The 23260-nt window shown below is 37.2% G+C and overlaps 1 protein-coding gene across 1 annotated transcript in view; it reads left to right on the forward strand.

The window, feature by feature from the left end:
• The window catches only part of TBC1D32 (TBC1 domain family member 32), a 215902-nt gene that overhangs the window by 89493 nt on the left and 103149 nt on the right, over window positions 1-23260 (forward strand). The window contains exons 22-23 of the mRNA XM_070376353.1: window positions 642-758; window positions 8390-8478. Of these exons, the coding sequence (XP_070232454.1) occupies window positions 642-758; window positions 8390-8478 (206 nt within the window). The remainder of the gene's footprint in view (window positions 1-641; window positions 759-8389; window positions 8479-23260) is intronic.

The raw sequence follows: 23260 nt of genomic DNA on the forward strand, positions 1-23260 counted from the left end.
GGACAACCACCGCATACTTTTGCACAGGGCATCCAAGGAATGAACTGTGCCTGAAAAAAATATTCGGATTCTTGTCAATGAGAGAAGAACAGGAGCTTAAAGTTTTCATGGAGAGATTAACTTGGTAAAATTGCATGAGAAAATGAGCTGATTTTGATAGGAAAAGCCACAGCTTTTTCTAATTAACTGTAATTATTAATAGATTACTTGAATTTCCAGTGAATGTATCATCAGGTAAAGGCTGAAGATAGCCTTGTGACCTGAGTGCTGTAATATATAGAATTCTTTATCTTGCTCCAGAGCCCTGAAGTATTATATTTTCTTACACATCAGATATAACAATGCAAAGAATGAGAAAAATGTATCATTTCATTATTTTCAGAACCAAACTGTCAGAGATACATGATATTTTAAAACATTTTCCAACTCTCAGGTACATTTTCTTATAGTTTTTATTCATTGTCAGTACATAGATTATTGTTGATGTTAACTATTTTGTACTTATCATAGAAGCATATATTTCAGTTTTATGGGTTGATTAGACTTATTTTAAAAACTCCCATTTGCATTAATGACTCTTCAGTGGATGTGATTGAGAAAAAAAATGAACCATTTGAACAGTTTTTTTTCTTCCCACCTAGTCTTTTCTAGCACTGGTGAACCTGTTATCTTATCCTGCTGTTTTTGAGCTGGTTGGCAATCAAAGCCTTCCTAATAAAGCAGAATATTCTCTTCGTGAAGTCCCAACAAGTGTTATTGTAAGTTATTTTCTTTTAATCTTTCACTTTTATAGTGCTACTTTTTAAGGTGTGTAGTAAAAATGCAATGTAACAGAAAAAAATGGTACAATAAATCACATTTGAAAACCTATTTGATTTATTTACCTATAAGTGAAAGTGAAGTCTCTCAGTTGTGTCCAGCTCTTTGCAACCCCATAGACTGTAGCCTACCAGGCTCCTCAGTCCATGGAATTTTCCAGGCAAGAGTACTGGAGCGAGTTGCCATTTCCTTCTCCAGTGTAGAATATTCGCTTCCAAATTATCTGTAAATGGAATCTTTGATCCTGGATGTCTAAAAATGGCAGCACCTATTGCAATAACAACGTTAACGTTAGTTTGAGTAAGCTCCGGGAGTTGGTGATGGGCAGGGAAGCCTGGCGTGCTGCAGTCCATGGGGTCTCAAAGAGTTGGACATGACTGAGCGATTGAACTAAAAGGTTTCCCAAATAAGGAAGAGATCCAGCATATATAAAAGTTAGTGTATTAATTATTTTTAGATGACTCATGTTATTAGTCACATGATTATTTCTCCTTCATTGACTAAGATAATTAGGGATAAATTGTATCTAAAGAGTCCAATATGTTTTCTGCTTATGTTTTAAATGATCTGTGTATTACTGCCCTATGAGGGCAGTATATGCATATTTATTTAATTTGAAACTTATTTTATATTCATATTTCAAAATGGGTAACTTATTTTAATCATTCAAGTGTATTTAGTTACTCATCTTTTGTTAAATTTATGAATTAAACCCCCATTTGTATTTAAATACAAATTAAATATGTGTATATATGCATTACTAAGGAATCATTTAATTCTGAAATCCCAATCATTGGATTTATCTTTTGGTCACTTTGTCCAGTGTGTTGTTTTTCTTATATCATTTTGACCTTTTGAATTCTTCTAATTCTTGTTTACCCTAAACATTTTATTTTCAAGAATTTGCTCTACTTTGGAAATTTTTTGATAATTTATATGAATGAAATACAAATAAAATATTTTTCTCTTTGAACTTTTATATTCTTGAGGTGTCCCAATTTTAGCTTATACTTACTTGTATCTTGGCACTTCTTAAGTAGTTTTATAATTAACCATTTATATACCTGTCTTCCCTGCTACACTGTGAGGACCTGAAAGCGAGTAGAATATCTTGGTCATATTTACATCTAGTAATAACTGGATCCAGTGAATGGTTTTTGAAAGTATTTCTAATATTATTGCCTTTATTGAAATCTGTTATGGAACACAAGTATTATATTAATACAAATGTGCTGTTATTTAATCTAGAGCAATGGCTTGAGTGTTTGTTCTCAAGTTTTTGTGGATATGCTACAGTGCCTAGTCAAAAATACCTGTCCACTTAGGTAAAGGATTTGTCCTTAATATAATCTTAAAATGATTAACTGCATATAGTTTTGATAGTCCATCTTCTTAATGACACTACATTTTAACCCTGTAAATGAATCACTGCTTCCAATCATCATTTAAACAAGTATAAACACTTATTAAAAAAAAAAATTCCCTTGATCTATGTTGTCTTTTAGCTATCACCCTATAGTTTTCTTTGTCAGAAAGTATCTTAAAAAAATTGCCTATATTTCAATTCTCAACTTCTTTCTCTTGTATCAGCTCTAGAAGTCACTGTAATCTGGAGTCTTGTTCTGCCAAAAGTCACTGATAAATACGTAATTCCCTAATCTAATGGAACCTTCCCCTCAGTTCAGTTCAGTTCAGGCGCTCAGTTGTGTCCGACTCTTTGCGATCCCATGAATTGCAGCATGCCAGGCCTCCCTGTCCATCACCAACTCCTGGAGTTCACTCAAACTCAAGTCCATCGAGTCGGTGATGCCATCCAGCCATCTCATCCTCTGTCGTCCCCTTCTCCTCTTGCCCCCAATCCCTCCCAGCATCAGGGTCTTTTCCAATGAGTCAACTCTTCGCATGAGGTGGCCAAAGTACTGGAGTTTCAGCTTTAGCATCAGTCCTTCCAAAGAATACCCAGGGCTGATCTCCTTCAGAATGGACTGGTTGGATCTCCTTGCAGTTCAAGGGACTCTCAAGAGTCTTCTCCAACACCACAGTTCAAAAGCACCAATTCTTTGGCGCTCAGCTTTCTTCACAGTCCAACTCTCACTCCATACACGACCACTGGAAAAACCATAGCCTTGACTAGATGGACCTTTGTTGGCAAAGTAATGTCTCTGCTTTTGAATATGCTATCTAGGTTGGTCATAACTTTCCTTCCAAGGAGTAAGTGTCTTTTAGTTTCATGGCTGCAGTCACCATCTGCAGTGATTTTGGAGCCCAAAAAAATAAAGTCTGATACTGTTTCCACTGTTTCTCCATCTATTTCCCATGAAGTGGTGGGACCGGATGCCATGATCTTAGTTTTCTGAATGTTGAGCTTTAAGCCAACTTTTTCACTCTCCTCTTTCACTTTCATCAAGAGGCTTTTGAGTTCCTCTTCACTTTCTGCCATAAGGGTGGTGTCATCTGTATATCTGAGGTTATTGATATTTCTCCCGGCAATCTTGGTTCCAGCTTGTGCTTCTTCCAGCCCAGCATTTTCATGATGTACTCTGCACATAAGTTAAATAACCTTCCCCTGTATTTAACTTAATTTACCACATTGTGGCATTTAATGGAGTTGATTCATTCCTCCTCATTGTCATTGTCTTCTGTGGCTATGGCACTAGTTCTAGTTCTCTTACAGCTTCTGTGGTCTCTTTTGTGGACTTCTCTTCTGCTGTCTTATGTCCTTTAGGTTCAGTCAGTTCAGTCACTCAGTTGTGTCTGACTCTTTGTGACCCCATGTACTGCAGCACATCAGGCTTCCCTGTCCATCACCAACTCGTCAAGCTTGTTCAAAGTCTTGTCCATCATGCCATCTAACTATCTCATCCTCTGTTATCCCCTTCTCCTGACTTCAATTCTTCGCAGCATCAGGGTCTTTGCCAGTGAGTCACCTCTTCACATGAGGTGGCCAAAATATTGGGAGTTTCAGCTTCAGCATCGGTCCTTCTATTGAATATTCAGGACTGATTTCCTTTAGTATTGACTGGTTTGATCTCTTTACAATCCAAGGGACTCTTAAGAGTCTTCTCCAACACCACAGTTCCACATCTTTAGGTTCATTTCATCCAATTCTGTGGCTTTGGTTGTACATTCACAACTCTCTGAACTGTATCACTTACTTGACTGCCAGGACTATACCCATAATCTACCAGATAATGGACATTAGGAAAACTCATAGAAATCTTAGATTTAACCATGTCCACAACTGAATATTATGTTTTTCTCTGTCTTAAATCAATTCCATTTCTTATTTTTCTATCTCAACGTATGGCACTATCATTCACATAGTTGAATGAGCTACAAACTGGAAAGTCATTTTTGACTCCTCTTTATGGTAGTTTTTACTATTTATAAATTTTTCTCTCCTTCATGACTTGATCTTATTTACTTTATTTATATTAAGACTACCTTAGTTTAGACCTTTGTTTCTTGTCTAGATTACTCCAGTGATATGTTAACTGTTTTTTCTTCCAGTCTTAGCTCATAAGTTATCCTCACAATAATCCTTTAAAAGTGAAAGCCAGATGCAGTCTTTCTGTTTTTTTCCTTATTCCCTTTTTCTCTATACACAGTCCATGCTCCTTCGCATTATCTAATATCTAGTGTAGTCTGTATAGAAGTTTCCTCTGCTGTGTCAAAGATGTCTTTGTTTTTTTTCAGTTTCTCAAGTCATGATCCAAACAAGGTCCACATGTTGCATTCAGTCATTATATCCTTTTCAGTCATTTTCTAAAACATTTTCCCCTTTTTGTTTCCATGCAGTTAACTTATTGGAGAAACTAGGCTACTTTTGCTATGAGTTGTACTAATTGTTTCATTAAGAGATGTGAAATGGTGATTCTAGTCTGTCGTTCTTTTCTGTATTTAACTGAAATTATTTAATAAAGGGAATCCTGAAATACAGTTCTTTCAGAAATAGCAAAATAAATGCTTGATATTTTAATTTGCAGAGTAATAAATTTATGTTCTAGTAATCTGTAAAAGGGAAGTTTTATGATGGTTATTATCATAATGAACTTCTGGATTTTACACATATATTTCAACTCAGTGCAGTCATTATTGCTTTTGATGGTCAAAATATTCTTTCATTGTCTACTGACTCCTTTTGTTATTTGGTAGTTTTATTTATTGATTTATTTGATAGGATATTCCAGGCTCATTGTATACATTTTCTGGTTTAGGCTTTCTCCTCTTCTATTTTAAATATCCCTTTGTCTTTTTCTTACAAGAACACCGTCATTAGATTTAGGGCCTACTTGCTTAATCCAGGATGATCTTATCTGGATTCTTAGTTACCTCTGCAAAGACCCTTTTTCTCAATAGGGTAACAGTCATAGATTTTTGGGATTAGAACATAGACATGCTTTTTCAGGGATAGTTACCATTCAACTCACCACTCTGGCAGAATGGCATTTTCATCTACCTCTTGTCTATAGACTGAATGTTTGTATACCCCCAAATTAATTTATTGAAACTTCATTCCCAGTATGATGATATTTGGAGGTGGGGTTTTTAAGGGGTGAAGTGAAGTGAAGTAAAAGTCTCTCAGTCATGTCCACCTCTTTGTGACCCCATGGATTATACAGTCCATGGAATTCTCCAGGCCAGATTACTGGAGTGGGTAGCCATTCCCTTTTCCAGGGGATCTTCCCAACCCAGGGATTCAACCTAGGTCTCCCACATTGCAGGCAGATTCCTTACCAGCTGAGCCACAGGGGAAGCCCTTTGAGGGGTGAATAGTGCCTAAAAAAAAAAAAAAAAAAAAACCGTTGCCCCTTCTGCCATCTGAAGACACAGCAAAAAATAACTGTCTGTGAGCTAGAAAATAGATCCTCATCAGACACAAAATCTGGCAACTTGATCTTGTACTTCTCAGCCTCCAGAAATGTGAGAAATAAACTTCTGTTGTTTATAAACCACCCAGTCTATGGAATTTTATTATAGTGTCCAGAATGGACTAAGACATTCCCTTCTTTGAAAAAGTACAAGGAAGGACTTTTAATAGACTGAATTTTGCTTATAGATGTTCATGGGCTAACTAGTTGCAAGATACTCCTAATAATGCAAGTATGGGAATATTGGCATTATGGTTGATCTGTTCTTTACCCTTCACTTGGCCCTATCTTAAGTAAAAGGCATCAAATAGCACAAACACAAGCTTTGGGACAATTGTAAACACAATAGGCACTCAAACATATATTGATTTATAGAAAATGAATATTCTTCTTTGTTTTTCCAGTCTTGGTTTCATTCTGGCTTACTTGGTCATTTAATGTATTCTCAAGCTAGACAATATGCTTAAAAAAAAAAAAAACAAAAAAAAACGTACAGAGTTCCTGACTCCTTTTTGCAAGTCCCAAACCTTACTTGCACTGATTTGTTACTGGAAAGCTACTGCTTATTTTAGGAAACATTGCCTTCTTGATACCCATTTTGCTTAGAAACTGAATTTCTCCATAAGGGAGACTTCTCAGGAGTTTCCTTTTCTTCCCTAAGTGGTGATCCATCAATATAATCCTCTTTGAAGAAGAATTCATTTATTGTAACATTTGTTCTCTGAAAAATGCATTATCATTGGTAGATTGCTGCAGTTAGCTTATTGGAAATACATTCTATATCCTGTATTCTTACAGTATCTAGTACTTAGATTCAGAGCTAAAACTTTTGAACCATGAAGTGTCAAGAAGTGTTTTGAAACAAGGAATGTCTAGTGAGAAATGGAGTATTTCCTGCTGTATCAGTAAACAAGGATGTCTCAGGCATCAGTGATTCTGGGCCTCCAAAGGTGAATTCCTGAACCCTGAGGGCACTCAGGAAGGAAAAAAATACCTTAGTGAGACCAGGCAGCCATTAGGCTCCAGCCACTCCCTGTAGTGAGCACTAAAGAATTCAGGATGTGAACTTAGGATACTGGCCCTAGGATAGGTGAGATGCTAATAAAAGGAATGATTTCTGTGAGTCCAGACTCTTGTATCTTTCCAAACGTAGAAAAGTGCTAAATTCCTTAATTTGGGATATCTGGTTTTCTTTAATTCACAAAGATGTTCAGACTACCTGCCTTTTGTTGCAAACTTCTATATAACCTTACCTGCCTTTTGTTGCAAACTTCTGTATAACCTGACTCACACCCCGACCCACCCCCCTAGAGCAGTTTTCTCAGGGTTTCCTGAGATGTTGCCTCTTGAGCTTAAGTCCTAAAAATTTGCATTGAATAAAACATAACTCTCAACTTTAAGGTTGTGACTATTTTTAAGTCAACGCTTGCTAAGAAGCAGACAACAGTGACAGATTCTTAAAGTTAGCAATTCTTTCATTCTTCATTGTTAGGCAGTTTATTTAATATTTGCTGATTGTAAATTCTTGTGCTTAAATTATTTACACATTTTTCAAGATATCTGTGGAATGGTAAATGCCTTCCTAAGTGTTCCATGTAAACATTTCAGTTTGTAAGTTTATTAAAAATCCTGTATTTACTGTGTCTTGTTTATTTTTCAGATGTGATTTTTAAGTCCATTATTTCCTCCTTCTTACAGACTTATTTTGTGGCCTCTTAAGTTATTTGATATGTTTGTACTATTATCTATATTGACCTCAGTAAATATTCTGTGACTTTATTCCCTAGTATAATCTTCCTCTTTTTGCCATATTGGTTACAGAAGTATCTTGAATTTAAACTCATGGAATGTAGCAAGTTTGTTGGTCAGGAAAATGAACAATGAGAGAGAAAGGTATTTGTCTATGAATAAATATCTTAGGCCTAAACAAAGATATGCACAAAAGTCAGGCATTATAGAAAGAAAGCCTTTTAGAGAATGCTCAGAATTTTGTGTTGGGCTTTTATTGTCATTGCTTGGGACAGCTGATGACACCTAGGCATCAAGTTCTCTCTGCATCAGTGATTTTTAAACCTGGTTACCCATTGCAACAACTTTGGGAAGCTTTTACAAGGATGTTAATGCCAGAATCCTACCCTCAGGAATAGTGAGGTAATTGCTCTGGGGTAGAGCCTGGGCAGCTGTTTACTTTTTCAAGTTCCATAGGGTTGTGTTTGGGGTTGGAAACCACTGATTTACATGAGAAGAAGATATCTATTAACAAAATCTCAAATAGTTCCAGATAAAACTAAATCCACTGTTTATGCTTGACATTTGTAGAATTCAAATTTGTTTTTGAAAGTAGTTTACATTTTTAAAAGTTTAAACAGTATTGAACTGGTTACAGTAAGCTGCTCACACAGTACCAAAGTGGGTTATAAATTAATGATTCTCCTTTTTGGCTAAACATTTGATTCATTTCAGGAATGTTTACAAGTCTTAATGTCCATATCACACCCAGACCAATTAATTTAGAATCTCTAGGGGTGAGACTCAGCTATTAATTTAAAAAAAAAAAATCCCTTTTTTAAATGGCTCTCTACATTCAAATGTAAAGCTCCGTACATTCACATGTAAAGCACAAATCTAAATATTTGTCAATTTGATTTTCTTTAAATGGTTTCAGCCAAGTACAGTCTAACTCTAAGACTGTTTTATAGGATATTATTGACAGACTTATAATTTTGAATTCTGAAGCCAAGATTCGTTCTTTATTCAACTACGAACAATCACACATCTTTGGTCTAAGGTAAGATGCTGAATTTCACTTGGTGTTTTCTGTGTTGTAGAAATAGTTGAGCATATGTTCTATATTTATAATATTTAAAATAATTTTATAATATTTTTAAATTTTATAATATTTATGATATAATATTTAAAATTATTTTATTATGTAATATTATTTTTAAAGCATGTTTAAAGGTAATTTGTCTTCTGTAACATTACAGAGTAAATTGTAGTCGTTAGATTTTTACATTGTAGTCTTTGCTGCATTTAAGTTCTGTATTATCACTTTTGCTTGATTTATTAGAGGCATTTTTGTTTACTATTCAGTTTTCTCAGGAGTCAACTGGGGCTTCCCTGCATTGGTATCGTTGTAGCCACACGTTCCGGGAAACAAACTGACTCAGAAGGACAATGCAGATAGTGAAGTGCAGTTTATTACACGTGCCCAAGGCAGGGTCTCCTCCTAGCTAAGGAAACCAACCGAGTTTTGTGAAAACCTTATGTATCTTAAGTGTACTGCTCAAGCCCACATCCCCAAATTCCTTAAACCTAGCCTGGAAAATGTTAAAGGGAGATCAATCAGGTTACAGCCATGATTCATAATCAGAAGGGTCAGCTGGTTATACACTGTAGCCTACACCAATGGGTGCCACCAAGATTACAAAGGTCATTGACTACATAGAGGATTATTACATTCTTTTTGGTGACAGGAATTCTTAATATGGAATCTGGTGTTTATCAGTCCGGGAGGCCAGTTTGGCTGTAGCTGTTATCCCCATGGCTCCCAGGCACATGGTCCAGAGCTCACTGAACGTGCATGATGGAGTTTCCTTCTTTTTCAAGATGGAGTCAGCTCAGCCTGTTGCTTTCCTCCCTCAGTATTGGGTTGAATTCCTGCCAAAATGTGGTCTTTTTAAAAAAAGGCCTAGAAATGGATGCTATCTTGCCCAGATTTTGCTCCTCAATATTTATCATACTCTTTAACCCAAGGTTTAAATATTTTCTGAATTTATACTCCTTAACATTTAAAAGCAGCTGAATTGAAGAAATGTTCACTTTCATAGGTTCATGGTTTCCTTTCAACTAGCAAAGTAACTTTTTCAAGTATGATGGAGGAGGTCAGTGAGAATGTTCTACCTAAGAAGTAAAGCAATTACTTTTCTAAAATTAGAATTCTCTAATGGTAGTATATAAGTCTTAAACCTTTTTTAAAATTACACTCATTAATAGCTGAGCTTCATTTTTGGACTTTCTAGTTCAAAGAAGATAGAAAAAAAAGATATAGCTATTATACTTTTTTGGGTAGTGTGCTTTTTATCTCAAAATGTGTTTTCACATTCAATTTTAACTTTCTGTGAATAGCATCAGATAATCACATAGCAAACAGTGATGAGGATTTCTGGGGAATCCTCCGTTTGAATAGCAAGTATTTTTCTGAGTTTTCTAATTGTGGACCGTAGATTTTGGCCTCTTCTTATTAATGCATTGAATGAATTTTTTTTCTATATGTTTTCTTTCTTTTATAAAGTAATATTTTCCTCTGGTATTCTGGCTAAATTTTTAACAGTAGGATTTTAAGTCACGTAAAAAGCAATGCAAGAAGTAAAATACTCCTGAGGATAAAGTATACTGATGTGCGTGTGTGTGCCTTCTTATAATGTTTAAATGGAGTCATTCTCTCCTACATGAAAAAGATTTACCATTCTATTCTTGATACATGTAATAACCATCAATATAGTGGTTAGCAACATGGAGTCAGACTGCCTGCTGTTTACTAGTTGTATAAAGTGAGATCTCTTGGACTGCAAAAAAGATCCAGCCAGTCCATTCTAAAGGAAATCAGTCCTGAATATTCATTGGAAAGCTGATGTTGAAGCTGAAACTCCAATACTTTGGCCACCTGATGTGAAGAGCTGACTCATTTGAAAAGACCCTGATGCTGGGAAGGATTGAAGGCAGGAGGAAAAGGGGATGACAGAGAATGAGATAGTTGGATGGCATCACCGACTTGATGGACATGAGTTTGAGTAAACTCCGGGAGTTGGTGATGGGCAGGGAGGCCTCATGTGCTGCAGTCCATGGAGTCACAAAGAGTCAGACATGACTGAGTGACTAAACAGAACTGAAAGTGAGATGTCAGTTACTCATCTATAAAATGGAGGATAATTGTATATCTCCTCATAGAATTACCCTGAGACTTACATATGAAAAATTAGAAGGGTATAGCAGTGCTTGACACATAGAAAGCACTATAAAAATGTTAGTAATAGATATAGAGAAGCAGTACTTCAAGTGTTTCTTTATATCTGTCTACTTGCTCTATACTATTTTTGATTTTTACTTAGGAAATAAATTTTAACTTCATTTTTTGAGTATCTCTGTAGTCTTCTAGATGCTGCCAGGTAATAGGCTATTTATAATGTCAGCATTCAAACAACTTTTTGAAGAAAAATTCGTATTTTAATTTTATGTTCCTTTTAACAGATTTTTCCTTGACAGGAAGTTTGTTTTATTGTATTTTAAAGTCCATCCTTATAATAGTTATGTTTTTAAGTTATGCATCTCAAGTTAGTTTATTTTCATTTTTCTACTGATTCCATCTAGCATTGGTCACTGAGGTCCAATGGTGATAATTTAAATCATAGCTTCAGGTCAGTTCAGTTCAGTTCAGTCGCTCAGTCGTGTCCGACTCTTTGCGACCCCATGAATCGCAGCACACCAGGCCTCCCTGTCCATCACCAACTCCCGGAGTTCACCCAGACTCACATCCATTGAGTCAGTGATGCCATCCAGCCATCTCATTCTCTGTCGTCCCCTTCTCCTCCTGCTCCCAATCCCTCCCAGCATCAGAGTCTTTTCCAATGAGTCAACTCTTCGCATGAGGTGGCCAAAGTACTGGAGTTTCAGCTTTAGCATATTCCTTCCAAAGAAATCCCAGGGCTGATCTCCTTCAGAATAGACTGGTTGGATCTCCTTGCAGTCCAAGGGACTCTCAAGAGTCTTCTCCAACACCACAGTTCAAAGGCATCAATTCTTTGGCACTCAGCCTTCTTTACAGTCCAACTCTCACATCCATACATGACCACAGGAAAAACCATAGCCTTGACTAGACGAACCTTTGTTGGCAAAGTAATGTCTCTGCTTTTGAATATGCTATCTAGGTTGGTCATAACTTTCCTTCCAAGGAGTAAGCGTCTTTTAATTTCATGGCTGCAATCACCATCTGCAGTGATTTTGGAGCCCCAAAAAATAAAGTCTGCCACTGTTTCCACTGTTTCCCCATCTATTTCCCATGAAGTGATGGGACCGGATGCCGTGATCTGCGTTTTCTGAATGTTGAGCTTTAAGTCAACTTTTTCACTCTCCACTTTCACTTTTATCAAAAGGCTTTTTAGTTCCTCTTCACTTTCTGCCATAAGGGTGGTGTCATCTGCATATCTGAGGTGATTGATATTTCTCCTGGCAATCTTGATTCCAGCTTGTGTTTCTTCCAGCCCAGCGTTTCTCATGATGTACTCTGCATATAAGTTAAATAAGCAGGGTGACAATATACAGCCTTGACGTACTTCTTTTCCTATTTGGAACCAGTCTGTTGTTCCATTTCCAGTTCTAACTGTTGCTTCCTGACCTGCATACAAATTTCTCAAGAGGCAGGTCAGGTGGTCTGGTATTCCCATCTCTTTCAGAATTTTCCACAGTTTATTGTGATCCACACAGTCAAAGGCTTTGGCATAGTCAATAAAGCAGAAATAGATGTTTTTCTGGAACTCTCTTGCTTTTTCCATGATCCAGGGGATGTTGGCAATTTGATCTCTGGTTCCTCTGCCTTTTCTAAAACCAGCTTGAACATCAGGAAGTTCACGGTTCACATATTGCTGAAGCCTGGCTTGGAGAATTTTGAGCATTACTTTACTAGCGTGTGAGGTGAGTGCAATTGTGTGGTAGTTTCAGCATTCTTTCGCTTTGCCTTTAAATCCCATTTCTTAGTATTTGGGATTTTTGCCTGTATCATTTTTTCTCAGTCCCACAATTTTTTGGTTTGTTTCTAATTGTACCATTCTCTTCAGTGGCTCATCTTGTTAATGTGTTTGATTTCTTCATTTAGCATTGCTTTCTTCCATTCACTTTATTTTTTTTCCCCTTGCTTCAAAAATCTAGACTAGCATAATGTTAAGTTTTATACAATATCTTTAGGTTTTCCACAGCACTTAGATAAGGCTAATTTGGGGCTTAGGGAAATGTGGATTTACACTTTCAGCAGCATCACATCCTATTTAAGTTTCTGAATTTTTATTTGCCAGGGTCTTATATTGTAAACAACTAATACTCAAGAAGGTTGCTTCTTTGATTAGCTCTGCTAAACCTCTTTGTTTCCACATCAACAGTGTGCAGACTTGCCTTTATATGTCCCAATTTATATTGAAATGCAGCAAAACATATGCACAAAGAAACTTCTCTTGATATCATGTCTGTCTGCAGTCACTTCCTATTTCTTTTCCTCTTGCAGCAAAACATGTCTGCACAAACTGTCCCTGCTTGTTCACCTCTCTTTACTCCTCAGCCCACTTAAGATTTGATATTGACTTGTACAGCTCTGTCAGAATTGCACATCCTATTCATCTCAAGGTCACTTGCAGCTTCTATGCTGATGAATCTAGTGGATTCTATATTCTCATCTTGCTGTAAGCAAGACATTGACATAATGGGAGATTTCTTTCTATATGAGAATTCTTTTACCTTCTGTGATAGCACATACTCCTATGGCTGCAGTTTCTGCTCTTTTTCATTTTCTAGGCAACCTCTGATTGATAGAATACTCAGGGCTTGGTTCTGAATTCACTTTTTCCTTTATGCTCTACCTGTAGTTCATTCACTTTTGCTTTTGCCTTTTAGTACATCTGTATGCCAGTGGATGTCCCAGTTTTTATCCCCAATGTAAATCATTATTCTGAACTACCAGACGACTCATTGAGTCATCTTAATTTTCTTTGCATTTCAAAAAATAATTTGTTTTTATTATAAAGAAATTAACCAATGCAGGTAATTAAATATAATAAATGAAATTTCTTCTAACTCTGAAAGTGACATTATCAACATTGAGGAAAACCATTCTAGATGTCTTTCTATGCATATACAGACAGAAGAATAGATATGTGGAAATAGTTTATAAAAATGGAATCACTGTTTCCATTTAAAATTCAAAATGAATTTCATAGAAAAGAAAAAGAAACCCTAGTGAGACAGAAAGAATTGCTGAATTTCAAATAGCTGTCTTTTCACTTGAGAGGTAATTATATCCCCAGCATTTCCTCTCAGGTTAAGAAAAAAGATTATATAAAATATTTCAAGTGGTATGAGCATTATGTCTCACTTTTATAAAGTATTGATTGACTCTCTGCTATAAAAAAGCTGAGGACATTAATGTTCTCATTGATTTGGCCTCCCAGCTTCCTATGTTAGAAGGATGTACTCCTGCCATTTCCTGACCTACCTTCATAAGTCAGAGACTCTATTTTCCTCTCTACCCAGGAAGGAAATGAAGCTAATCTGGGTTTCTTGTAGTGACCTAAGATGAGCAATACTTTTTATATTTGACTAGAGTAAAATTTAAAAAATTTTAGTTTTCTCTATTTACTTAGCCAGTTTTTTTTTTTTTTTTTAACTTGGAAGACATTCACATTTATATTTACTTTCCCAAATCGCCAGCTGTGCATATGTTGTTGTTGTTCAGTTGCTCAGTTGTGTCTGACTCTTTGTGACCGCATGGACTGCAGAACACCAGGCTTCCCTGTCCTTCACCATATCCCAGAGTTTGCTCACACTCATGTCCATTGAGTCGGTGATGCCATCCAACCATCTCATCCTCTGTGAGTGGCTTGTATCTCCAAGAGGAAAGCATAGCACCCTCGAGTGACTATAATATCCAATGAAGAATTCAGTCTTTGGTCAAAGCGTTAAGGGTTCCTAGATTTGGTCCCATTAGCCCTGTTTGAAATGACCTAACAACCAGCACTTTTGAACTCTCTGAACACATAGCTCCACTACATGTAGGAGATGTAATAATGTGTAAATATGATGTGGTGCTCATTCTCTTTAACCTTGCTATCTAGTGAGAAATTGGATGTTGATAATGAAAAATGTGAGGTAATTAATGCAGAAAAGAATAGCATCTTTATAAAGCTCTCCATCATCCCATTTTAAATAATTTGACAGTTCCAGACTCTATGTGGCTTTCAAGGAGCTCCATAATATCTTCACCTTCCTATGTATATTATTAATATTTTCTACCTTCCTCACCCTGAACTAATGTAGGTTAGACTTTGTTCCATCAAGCACAGTGTTTATTATTGCCTCTATACCTGTTTGTCTTGAATGTTATCTTCACTTTTGCCATCTTTGTTAAAATTTGGATCATCCTCTTTCAAGGCAAAGCTTTCTTTATGAATTACTTTCTCCTTGACTTATTATAGCATATAGTGAAAATCGTTCAGTCATGTCCGACTCTTTGTGACCCCATGGACTATACAGTCCGTGGAATTCTCCAGGCCAGGATACTGGAGTGGGTAGCCTTTTCCTTCTCCAGGGGATCTTCCCAACCCAGGGATCAAACCCAATTCTCCCACATTGCAGGCAGATTCTTTACCAGCTGAGCCCCAAAGTAAGCCCTATTATAGCATACTCTGATCTTTTAATTTTCCTGGATGTCCATTGCCTTTTTGGTCATTCACAAGGACTTAATTTTATTTTTCTCTCTGACTAAGACTTAAAACTTCCTGAGGGAGTATCATTTTCTTTTACTTTCATGCCACCTCATTGCCTAGTACTTTTTGGTTATTGGGTTAATATTCATTTGCTAACTCTGTTGATTAAGACAGTTGCCTGGAAACTTTTTCAAAGAAGCTGTGCATTTATTATATGCTATGTGCAAATTATTTTCTTAAACATGTCTTTTAAGGACACTAATTAAGGCACAGTGAGGTTTTTATCCTCTATAATTTGAGGTGTAATTGTCTGTAATTTGAGATGTAATTGACATAATATAGTTCAGGTGATAGTTGTATATATTGTGAAATATACTTGTATATATTGTGTATAAATGTGTGAAGTAGACTTCAACACAGAAGTCTACTTAAGATCATCAGCATGCATGCATAGTTAATAGGAATCGTTTTTTTCTTGTAATGAGAACTTTGAAGATTTACTGTCTTAGCAACTTCCAAATGTAGTACACGTTCTCTTGACCCATCTTGCCCTTCCACTATCCTTTGGCAGTCAGTCTGTTCTCTATGCATGAACTGTTTTTTTTTTTTTTATTCCACATGTAAGTGATCATACAGTATTTGTCTTTCAGACTTATTTCACTTACTGTAATGCTCTCAAGGCCAATTCATGTTGCAAATGGAAAGATTTTGTTTTGTATGGCTGAATAATCTCATTATATATATATTTTTTTTTTCTTTATCCATTTATACATCAATTGAAATTTAGTTTGTTTCATTTCTTTCCTTTTATAAACAATGCTGCTATGAACTTGGGGGTATATATATCTTTTTGAATTAGTGTTTTCATTTTCTTTGGGTAAAATATATGGAAGCAAAATTGCTGTATCATATGGTACTTATATTTTTAATTTTTTGAGAAACCTCTGTACTGTATTCTGTGGTGGCTGTACCAACTTGTGTTTCCACCAACAGTGCACAAGAGTTCCCTTTTCTCCATATCCTAACATTATTTCTTGGTATTTGGATAATAGCCATTCTAACAAGTGTGAGGTAGTTTTGATTTGCATTACCCTGGTGATTAGGGAATCTGAGCATCTTTTCATGTACCTGTTGGCCATTTGTTGTCTTTGGAAAATGTATATTTAGACCCTCTTCCCATTTTTAAATTATATATATATATATATATATATATATATATATATATATAAATTATATATTTTGTTTTTGAGTTGGATGAGTTCTTTATACATTTTGGATTATTAGCCCCTTATCAGCTATATGGTGTGCAGCTTTTTCTCTCTCATTATTTAGGTTGTCTTTTCATTCTATTGATTTTCTTAGTGTCATCTGGTCCCACTTACTTATTTTTGTTCTTGTCTTTTCTTTTTGTTGTCAGATCCCATGAGCAACTTGATGTTGTTCAAGGTTTAGCAGTTTTAAGATTTTATTAACCATCTTTTTGGAGAACGGAATGGCAACCCACTCCAGTATTCTTGCCTGGAGAATCCCATGGACAGAGGAGCCTGGTAGGCTACAGTCCATGGGGTTGCAAAGAGTCAGACATGACTGAGTGACTAAGCAGCAACCATCTTTAGGCTGCTGCTGCTGCTGCTAAGTCGCTTCAGTCGTGTCCGACTCTGTGCGACTCTGTAGATGGCAGCCCACCAGCCTCCCCCGTCCCTGGGATTCTCCAGGCAAGAATACTGGAGTGGGTTGCCATTGCCTTCTCCAATGCATGAAAGTGAAATGTGAAAGGGAAGTCTCTCAGTCATGTCTGACCCTTAGCAACCCCATGGACTGCAGCCTACCAGGCTCCTCCATCCATGGGATTCTCTAGGCAAGAGTACTGGAGTGGGGTGCCATTGCCTTCTCTGATCTTTAGGCTAGAAGAACATTATACTCTTCCCTAGACTATTTTATTTCAATATGAAAACTGTATTTTATAGAGAAAAAAGTTACATCATTATTAATATAAATAGTCTTTATCTCAAACTGTAAATTATGTTTTAGTTATTGATTTTAGAATTGCTTATTTTTAACATCTTAAATCTTAGGTAGTCATTCTTAATTATACACATTAAAATTTAATATGGTTAAAAATGTTAATATAGTTCTCCTAAAATCTATTATAATATGTCTTCATTTGAAACTCTAATGTGGCCTATTTGTTAATTTTCCTCAAAATAAAACTCAGGAATCCAAATTTAAAGAACAGCCTTTAAAATTAATCATTTTCTATTTTATTTTATATCAATGAATAGTAAATTTTATACACATTATAATGAATATTTTTTTGCATAACTAACTTCTTTATAGAAAGTTTGACCTGGAAGATGACTTGAAGAGGAAAAATAAAAAAATACATATTTGTTTTTCAGTTTAGAAACAGTCTGGTTATCTTGAACATAGAAAAGTGTTAATATTCCATCACAACAAAACATGAAACTATTTATTTCCAGTGACCCAGATGCCAGGTAAACTTAAATCTTATTAACACTGGTAATAAATAATTTTAAAAATCTTCTGTAATCTTTCTTTAACATCAAAAATTAGAATATAACCACAAAACTGTCCACATTTTGGGTTCTGGATATACACACATGCATATATAAAAAACATGATTTTATTCTATTAAGTTAATTTAAAGAAGGTAATCTTTAAACAGCTCAGGTCAAACAGAAGATTGCAAGAGTGAACATAGATATTTTAAGAATCAGTGAACTAAAATGGATCGGAATGGGCAAATTTAATTCAGATGACCCCTGTATCTACTACTGTGGGCAAGAATCCCTAAGAAGAAATGAAGTAGCTCTCATAGTCAACAAAAGAGTCCAGAATGCAGTAATTGGGTGCCATCTCAAAAATGACAGAATGATCTCTGTTCGTTTCCTAGGCAAACCATTCAATATCACAGTAATCCAAGTCTATGCCCCAGCCACTAATGCCGAAGAAACTGAAGTTGAATGGTTCTGTGAAGACCTACAAGACCTGCTAGAACTAACACCCAAAAAAGATGTCCTTTTCATCAAAGGGGACTGGAATGCAAAAGTAGGAAGTCAAGAGATCCTTGTAGTAACAGTCAAGTTTGGCCTTGGAGTACAAATTGAAGCAGGGCAAAGGCTAACAGAGTTTTGCCAAGAGAACACACTGGTCATAGCAAACACTAACTTCAGCCGTACAAGAGATGGCTACACATGACATCACCAGATGGTCAATACCGAAATAAGATTGATTATATTCTTTGCAGCCAAAGATGGAGAAGCTCTATACAGTCAGCAAAAACAAGACCACGAGCTGACTGTGCTTCAGATCATGAACTCTTTATTGCCAAATTTAGACTTAAATTGAAGAAAGTAGGGAAAACCACTAGACCATTCAGTTCTGACCTAAATCAAATCCCATATGATTATACAGTAGAAGTGACAAGGAGAGTCAAAGGATTAGATCTGATAGACCGAGTACCTGAAGAACTGTGGACAGAGGTTCTAAACATTGTACAGGAGGCGGTGCTCAAAACCACCCACAAGAAAAAGAAATGCAAAAAGACAGAATGATTGTCTGAGGAGCCCTTGCAACTAGCTAAGAAAAGAAGAGAAGTGAAAGACAAAGGAGAAAAGGAAAGATGTATCCATATGAATGGAGAATTCCAAAGAATAGCAAGGAGAGAGATAAGAAAGCCTTCCTAAGTGATCAGTGCAAAGAAATAGAGGAAAACAATAGAATGGGAAAGACTAGCGGTCTCTTCAAGAAAATTAGAGATAACCAAGGGAAGATTTCATGTAAAGATGGGCACAATAAAGGACAGAAACAGTATGGACCTAACAGAAGCAGACAATATTTAGAAGAGGTGAGAAGAGTACACAGAAGTAGGTCCTCATGACTCTAGGTAACTGTGATGGTGTGATGACTCACCTAGAGCCAGATATCCTGGAGTGTGAAGTCAAGTGGGCCTTAGGGAAGCATTGCTATGAACAAAGCTAGTCAAGGTGATGGAATTCCAGCTGAGCTATTTCAAATCCTAAAAGGTGATGCTGTGAAATGCTGTGCTCAATATGCCAGCAAATTTGGAAAACTCAGCAGTGGCCACAACTGGAAAAGGTCAGTTTTCATTCTAATCCCAAGGAAAGGTAATGCCAGAGAATGTTCAAACTCATGTGCACTCATCTCACGTGCTAGCAAGTAATGCTCAAAATTCTCTAAGCAAGGCTTCAACAGTACATGAACTGAGAACTTGCAGAATGTCAAGCTGGATTTATAAAAGGCAGAGGAACCAGAGAGCAAATTGCCAACATCCATTGAATCATAGAAAAAGCAACAGAATTCCAGAAAAACATGTACTTCTGCTTCATTGACTATGCTAAAGCTGTGTGGATCACAACAAACTGAAAGAGATGGGAATACCAGACCTCCTTACGTACCTCCTGAGATGTCTTTATGAAAGTCAAGAAGCAATAATTAGAACCGGACATGGAACAACAGACTGGTTCCAAATTGGGAAAGGAGTACGTCAAGGCTGTATATTCTCAGCCTGCTTATTTAACTTCTATGCAGAGTACATCATGCAAAATGCCAGACTGGATGAAGCACAAGCTGGCATCAAGATTGCTGGGACAAATATCAATAGCCTCAGATATGTAGATGACACCACCTTTATGGCAGAAAGCAAAGAGGAACTAAAGAGCCTCTTGATGAAAGTGAAAGAGGAGTGTGAAAAAGCTGACTTAAAAGTTAGCATTTAAAAATTGAAGATCCTGACATCTGGTCCCATCACTTCATGGCAAATAGATGGGGAAACAATGAAAACAATGAGAGACTTTATTTTCTTGGGCTCCAAAATCACTGCAGATTGTGAATGCAGCCATGAAATTAAAAGGTGATTGCTCCTTGGAAGAAAAGCTATGACCACCCTTGACAGCATTTTAAAAAACGGAGAGATTACTTTACCAAGGATGATCCATATAGTCAAAGCTATGGTTCTTCCAGTAGTCATGTATGGATGTGAGAGTTGGACCATAAAGAAGGCTCAGTGCTGAAGAATTGATGCCTTTAACTCTGGTGTTGCAGAAGAGTCTTGATAGTCCCTTGGACAATAAAGAGTTCAGTTCAGTTCAGTTGCTCAGTCGTGTCCGACTCTTTGCGACCCCATGAATTGCAGAACGCCAGGCCTCCCTGTGCATCACCAACTCCCGGAGTTCACCCAGACTCACGTCCATCGAGTCGTGATGCCATCCAGCCATCTCATTCTCAGTCATCCCCTTCTCCTCCTTCCCCTGATCCCTCCCAGCATCAGAGTCTTTTCCAATGAGTCAACTCTTCGCATGAGGTGGCCAAAGTACTGGAGTTTGAGCTTTAGCATCATTCCTTCCAAAGAAATCCCAGGGCTGATCTCCTTCAGAATGGACTGGGTGGATCTCCTTGCAGTCCAAGGGACTTGCAAAAGTCTTTTCCAGCACCACATTTCAAAGGCATCAATTCTTCGGTGCTCAGCCTTCTTCACAGTCCAACTCTCACATCCATACATGACCACAGGAAAAACCATAGCCTTGACTAGACGAACCTGTGTTGGCAAAGTAATGTCTCTGCTTTTCAATATGCTATCTAGGTTGGTTATAACCTTCCTTCCAAGGAGTAAGCGTCTTTTAATTTCATAGCTGCAGTCACCATCTGCGGTGATTTTGGAGCCCCAAAAAATAAAGTCTGACACTGTTTCCACTGTTTCCCCATCTATTTCCCATGAAGTGATGGGACCGGATGCCGTGATCTTCGTTTTCTGTAGGTTGAGCTTTAAGCCAACTTTTTCACTCTCCACTTTTACTTTCATCAAGAGGCTTTTGAGTTCCTCTTCACTTTCTGCCATAAGGGTGGTGTCATCTGCATATCTGAGGTTATTGATATTTCTCCCAGCAATCTTGATTCCAGCTTGTGTTTCTTCCAGTCCAGCGTTTCTCATGATGTACTCTGCATAGAAGTTAAATAAGCAGGGTGACAATATATAGCCTTGACGTACTCCTTTTCCTATTTGGAACCAGTCTGTTGTTCCATGTCCAGTTCTAACTGTTGCTTCCTGACCTGCATATCGGTTTCTCAAGAGGCAGGTCAGGTGGTCTGGTATTCCCATCCCTTCCAGAATTTTCCATAGTTTATTGTGATCCACACAGTCAAAGGCTTTGGCATAGTCAATAAAGCAGAAATAGATGTTTTTCTGGAACTCTCTTGCTTTTTCCATGATCCAGCGGATGTTGGCAATTTGATCTCTGGTTCCTCTGCCTTTTCTAAAACCAGCTTGAACATCAGGAAGTTCACGGTTCACATATTGCTGAAGCCTGGCTTGGAGAATTTTGAGCATTACTTTACTAGTGTGTGAGATGAGTGCAATTGTGTGGTAGTTTGAGCATTCTTTGGCATTGCTTTTCTTTGGGATTTGAATGAAAATTGACCTTTTGCAGTCTTGTGGCCACTGCTGAGTTTTCCAAATTTGTTGGCATATTGAGTGCAGCACTTTCACAGCATCATCTTTCAGGATTTGAAATAGCTCAACTGGAATTCCATCACCTCAACTAGCTTTGTTTGTAGTGATACTTTGTAAGACCCTCTTGACTTCACATTCCAGGATGTCTGGCTCTAGGTGAGTGATCACACCATCGTGATTATCTGGGTCGTGAAGATCTTTTTTGTGCAGTTCTTCTGTGTATTCTTGCCACCTCTTCTTAATATCTTCTGCTTCTGTTAGGTCCATACCATTTCTGTCCTTTATCAAGCCCATCTTTGCATGAAATGTTCCCTTCGTATCTCTAATTTTCTTGAAGAGATCTCTAGTCCTTCCCATTCTGTTGTTTTCCTCTGTTTCTTTGCATTGACCCCTGAGGAAATCTTTCTTATCTCTTCTTGCTATTCTTTGGAACTCTGCATTCAGATGCTTATATCTTTCCTTTGCTCCTATGCTTTTCACTTCTCTTCTTTTCACAGCTATTTGTAAGGCCTTCCCAGACAGCCATTTTGCTTTTTTTTGCATTTCTTTTCCATGGGGATGGTGTTGATCCCTGTCTCCTGTACAATGTCATGAACCTCATTCCATAGTTCATCAGGCACTCTATCTATCAGATCTAGGCTCTTAAATATATTTCTCACTTCCACTGTATAATCATAAGGGATTTGTTTAGGCCATACCTGTATGGTCTAGTGGTTTTCCCTACTTTCTTCAATTTAAGTCTGAATTTGGCAATAAGGAGTTCATGGTCTGAGCCACAGTCAGCTCCTGGTCTTGTTTTTGCTGACTGTATAGAGCTTCTCCATCTTTGGCTGCAAAGAATATAATCAATCTGATTTCGGTGTTGACCATCTGGTGATGTCCACGTGTAGAGTCTTCTCTTGTGTTGTTGGAAGAGGGTGTTTACTATGGTCAGTGCATTTTCTTGGCAAAACTCTATTAGTCTTTGTCCTGCTTCATTCCGTATTCCAAGGCCAAATTTGCCTGTTACTCCAGGTGTTTCTTGACTTCCTACTTTTGCATTCCAGTCCCCTGTAATGAAAAGGACATCTTTTTTGGGTGTTAGTTCTAAAAGGTCTTGTAAGTCTTCATAGAACCGTTCAACTTCAGCTTCTTCACCGTTACTGGTTGGGGCATAGTCTTGGATTACTATGATATTGAATGATTTGCCTTGGAAATGAACAGAGATCATTCTGTCGTTTTTGAGATTTCATCCAAGTACTGCATTTCGGACTCTCTTGTTGACCATGATGGCTATTCCATTTCTTCTGAGGGATTCCTCCCCGCAGTAGTAGATATAATGGTCATCTGAGTTAAATTCACCCATTCCAGTCCATTTTAGTTCGCTGATTCCTAGAATGTCGACATCCACTCTTGGCATCTCTTGTTTGACCACTTCCAATTTGCCTTGATTCATGGACCTGACATTCCAGGTTCCTATGCAATATTGCTCTTTACAGCATCGGACCTTGCTTCTATCACCAGTCACATCCACAGCTGGGTATTGTTTTTACTTCGGCTCCATCCCTTCATTCTTTCTGGAGTTATTTCTCCACTGATCTCCAGTAGCATATTGGGCACCTACTGACCTGGGG

The sequence above is a fragment of the Bos mutus genome, chromosome 9 (genome assembly GCF_027580195.1).
Source record: "Bos mutus isolate GX-2022 chromosome 9, NWIPB_WYAK_1.1, whole genome shotgun sequence".
Taxonomy (NCBI): Eukaryota; Metazoa; Chordata; class Mammalia; order Artiodactyla; family Bovidae; genus Bos; species Bos mutus.